This window comes from Palaemon carinicauda, unplaced genomic scaffold, assembly GCF_036898095.1.
Source record: "Palaemon carinicauda isolate YSFRI2023 unplaced genomic scaffold, ASM3689809v2 scaffold2842, whole genome shotgun sequence".
Classification (NCBI taxonomy): domain Eukaryota; kingdom Metazoa; phylum Arthropoda; class Malacostraca; order Decapoda; family Palaemonidae; genus Palaemon; species Palaemon carinicauda.
In genome coordinates, this window is record NW_027170502.1 from 7,501 (window position 1) to 12,500 (window position 5,000).

General features: G+C 36.9%; 1 protein-coding gene across 1 annotated transcript in view; it reads left to right on the forward strand.

The window, feature by feature from the left end:
* LOC137636385 (uncharacterized) overlaps nucleotides 1–5,000 on the forward strand; it is a 5,643-nt gene that overhangs the window by 320 nt on the left and 323 nt on the right. The window contains exon 1 of the mRNA XM_068368796.1: nucleotides 1–5,000. This exon is cut by the window's left edge and continues 320 nt beyond it; it is cut by the window's right edge and continues 323 nt beyond it. Coding sequence (XP_068224897.1) covers nucleotides 1–5,000 — 5,000 coding nt within the window.

Genomic DNA, 5,000 nt, shown 5'->3' on the forward strand with positions numbered 1-5,000 from the left:
TCCCCTTTTGAAGAGACCAACAGCTCCTTTACCTCGATACTCTGGTCAAGAGAACGAAGACCTAACTAAATTTTTATCTCAGTTTGAGGCAGTTATCAACAGGTATGAATACTCTGACTACGAAAAGCTTTTACTCCTAAAGCAGCAGATAACTGGAAGAGCCTTGGTTTTGATAGATTCCTTGGAGTCTCATAACCAAGGATATAGTAAAGCAAAGGAGCTCTTAGAAAAGGCACTTGCTTCTCCAGACGTTCAGAAATTCAGCACCATCAAGCAGCTATCTGAGCTAAACTTGGACAAATGTGATGACCCATTTGAATATGTATCCAAAGTCAAAGGTATAATAGAGAATGTCCGTAAGTTGAATATTTCTATTGATTATATTTTGCAATACTTTGTATGGACAGGTTTGAATGAAAAGTTCAGGGAATTACTGATAAATATAACTAACCATACATGGCCTTCAATTGAAGAGATTAGTGATAATTTCTTCACTGCCTGCACAAGATACAGTCACCATAAGAAGAAAGTGAAAGTAACAGATCATTCTGTGGATATGGCAATAAATGTGAACTTCACACCAGAGGGAACTAGTGGAGCTACTGCAAAATGTTATCCATGCTCCTTGTGTAGCACAGTCCAAGAAAAGGCTAGCCATAACATCAGAGATTGTAAGAACTTTATTTCTCCTGTTTCCAAAGTCGAGAAATTGAAGAGTATCGATGGATGTACTAGATGTGGCCTGGCATCACATTCTACTGAAAAGTGCAGATACAAATTTAGATATCTGTGTGCAAATTGCAAAGGTTTTCATTGGAATTACTTGTGCACTCATCCAGGGGAAAATCAATCCAATGACATTAGTCAAAAGAATCTGGACCTTAACAAGAAAAAATTCCATGAAAAAAACAAGGACAAGAAAGACCCAAAGGCTAAAAATCCTACGGAAAGATCCCAGAATAACATTACTACTATTACAGAGGCTTTGAAGAACTCAAGTGAGGGAGATACGATTCTTCCAACCTTCACGTGTAACATAAGTGGTTCCAATGTGCGTTGTATGAAAGACAGTGGATGTCAATCCAATTTTATATCTGAAGAGTTGGCAAGCAGATTGAATCTACCAGTCATACGAGAGTGTGTTAAACTTACTGTGAATGGTATCAATGTCCCTAGAAGTTATGACACCAAAATTGTTGAGGTAGAAATGAAATTTGACAGGGATACAAGAGTCATTTATGCATTGTGCCTTCCAAATATAAATATTACTTTGAATCTTCCCAAGTTGAACAGAGTTGTGAATGGATTTCTGTCAAAAGGATATAAATTGGCAGATACAAGACTTTTGGATGGTTCAGAAGATATTTCTGATATTCAGCTTATTTTGGGATCAAAATCCAGCTATTGCATACCTGAGACTGAAATTGTATTCGGAGAGAAATCTATATATTCAAGAACTCCTCATGGTGTAGTGTTAAAGGGAGCAACCGAGACTATTTTACATGATCTGCCTTATTTACCATATGCCCCTGAAGTCTCGTCGTCTTCCTACATTTCGATAACTAATAGAACCCCAGACTACCTGCCTTCAGAAGAAGCTAAGTTTTATCAAACCTCTAATATAGATTTTGGTAAAATCGAGATTAGAAATGAATCATTTGTTTTGGAAGGAGAGGATGATGAAGTCAGTGGGTTAGTTGATATGGAAAAGGATGTACTTGATTCTGTTTGTGACGAAGCATTGGATAGAGAGACTTCAATATACTCTGAAACTGTTGAAATACATACTCAGTTGGTCAATTACGTTTTAGAGAAAACTACAAGGAATAGTGAAGGGAGGCTGGTAATGCCATTACTCTGGAACCCTAGAGTTTCTCACCTTTTGGGACATAACTTCAATATATCAGAGAAAATACTGTCAGGCTTGCAAAGAAAATTTCAAGGAAATTTAGATGATACACTAAAGCAGATAAATATGGTATTTAAAGAGCAAGCAGATGCTGGTATAATTGAGAGAATTGAAAATCTTGATAAATTCAAGAAGGAGCATCCAGAGTCCAGTTTCATGCCTTTTATGGGCATTTTTAAGCCTGATCGTGAGACCACAAAATGTAGGGTTGTGTTCCTATCCAATTTGAGTGACAAAGGCAGTATGAATCACAATCAAACTATGCATGCAGGTCCCACATTAAATCAGAAACTCTCCACTTCCATTATTAATTTGAGGTTCGGAAGCAAATTATGTTGCTTTGATATAAAGAAGGCATTCAACAATATAGGTCTTGAGGAAGTCGACCAAAATCGCCTTTGTTTTTTATGGTTTAGAAATCTTGAAGATGGAGATTTTTCAATTATTGGCTATAAGAATAGTAGACTTCCTTTTGGGCTTCGATGTTCACCTGCATTATTAATGCTTGGGTTATACAAGATATTGATACTGGATTCTACCAATGATTCTTTTCCATTGATGAAACTCAAGAGAACCATTTATCAGTTGTCTTATATGGACAACTGTGCATTTACGGCAGAAACGTCAGAGTGTTTGTTGTGGATGTATACAATGTTGGAGGATATTTTCAGTCCATATAAGTTTTCACTTCAGCAGTTTTTATCAAATGACATGTCATTACAGAAAGAAATTGACAAAATTCAGGAAACAGAGACTCCGACAAAAAGTAAACTGCTGGGACTTGAGTGGGATCGAATGAGTGATACATTGTCTACAAAACCCATACAACTGGATATAAATTCCTCAACAAAAAGAAAAGTTCTATCTACTATAGCTTCACAGTTCGATCTTCTTAATTTCAATGGACCTATACTGAATCGAGCCAGATTGTTTCTACACAGATTGCAGTGTAGACCAGAACTAGATTGGGATGAAAAGCTTACTGCTCCTTTGATCAATGAATGGAAGAATATCTGCAAGCAGGCCAATTCTGCACCTTCTGTAGAGTTCCCACGGAATTTTGGTGCTCGTACTGACAAATATAAATTGGTTGGGTTTGCTGATAGTAGTAAGGTTCTGTTTGGCGCTGCAGTGTATCTGTATAACATAAGTACAAATAAGATCTACTTTATTTTAGCAAGAAATAAACTGGTGAGTAAACAATTGGAGTCAAAATCCATACCAAGCTTGGAATTACAAGCTCTTGCTTTAACTGTAGAAACTGTAAAGGATTTGAAGAATGAACTTTCAGGATTTGGTTGCATTGATCCTATTGAGATAGTTGGATGCGAGGTCTATTCTGACAGTTTGGTGGTACTGACCTGGCTGCAGTCTTACGCCTTGAAACTTGACAAACTACAAAAAAAGCAACCCTTTATACTCAATAGATTAGAGTATATCAATAAGCTGTGTGAGGATTCTTGTATGAAATTTTCTTTTGTGTCTGGAGAAGATAATCCAGCAGACTGCATCACCAGACCTTTATCCTTTAGGCAGCTAATGAAAACAAACTATATAACTGGTCCTAAGTTCATTACAGAGAGCGAAAGCAATGTGATCTGTAGTGACAGGACATTGTCTTTCATCATACCTGGATTATTTGAATCAAAACAAGTGCATAAAGTGGAAACAAATTGTGGTAGTGCTTGTTCACCTCCGAATGTGGGCTCGGAACATCTTTTCCCTTTTAATAGGGTTTCTAGTTTTGAGAAGGCCGTGAGAGTGCATGCGGTGGTGCTCAGGTTCTGCAGCATTTTGAAATCTAAGTTTAAAAGCAAACATCCAGCTCTAGATCATTTTGAAGTTGAAGATGAAGGTTTTAACTTTTATGATGAAGCTTGTAGGCAGATTATAATCAGGGATCAACATATTCACTTCCCAGATGTCTTTGATTATTTTCACTCAAAACAGAAGCAGTTGAAGAATCTGCCTAACATTGTTGCACAGTTGAACTTGTTTCTTGATTCGGATGGCATGGTGAGGGTAAAAAGTAAATGCCGAAGATTGAAGGAAGTCCAACATCTTAACAAGTTCAACTATCCTTTACTACTATCGAAGGACAGTATGTTGGTTCCTCTGATTATAAGGGAATTGCACGTGAAGCTCTCACATGCTGGTTGTTATCCTTTGTTGGCGGAACTTAGAAGAAACTTTTGGATTACCCATATATACTCGACTGTGAAGAAAGTTCTGTCAAACTGCATTACTTGTAAGAGATTAAATGAGAGGGTAATCAAATTAAATCAAAGTCATTACCCAGAGTTTAGGATTAATCCTGAAAACATACCGTACAGACAGATTTTCATTGATCATATGGGTCCATTTAAAATAAAGAATGATCAAGGAAATACTGTCAAGGTATGGTTGTTATGTATTACGTGTCTATGGTCTCGGGCTATTAACTTGAAAATTTGTATGGATTTAACTTCAGAGGAATTTATTAGAGCATTACAACTTCATACATATGAATTTGGCATTCCCTCCTTATGTCTGTCTGATTTGGGATCGCAATTCGTTGCTGGTGCAAATCAGGTCTCTAGTTTCTTGAGCGATTACGAGACAAATGCATATTTACAGGAACATGGAATTAAATCCTTTAAATTTGAGCAATATTACAAAGGATGTAATCAACTCGGCTCGTTAGTAGAGTCTTGTGTGAAACTAACCAAGCGCTTATTATTTGGAGCAATGCGCAATAACATTCTTCCCCTTCGGGATTTTGATTTTATTGTTCACAAAACTATACATTTGGTGAACAGAAGGCCAATTTCATTTAAAGAGTCTCTTAGGGACTCTTCAGGAGAGAGCATTCCAGAAATCATTACCCCAGAGATGTTGATTCATGGCAGAGAATCGGTTTCCATCAATATAATCCCTCAACTACAAGGCCCAACAGATGCCGATCCAGAATTCAATGCAGATCAGATTCCTTCATCATTACTGAAACTGCAAAATGTACGACATAATCTTATCAAAATATACAATGAAGAATTTGTTGGGAATCTGATATATCAAGCCGTAAATAAAAAAGACCGATACAAGCCCGTTCAAC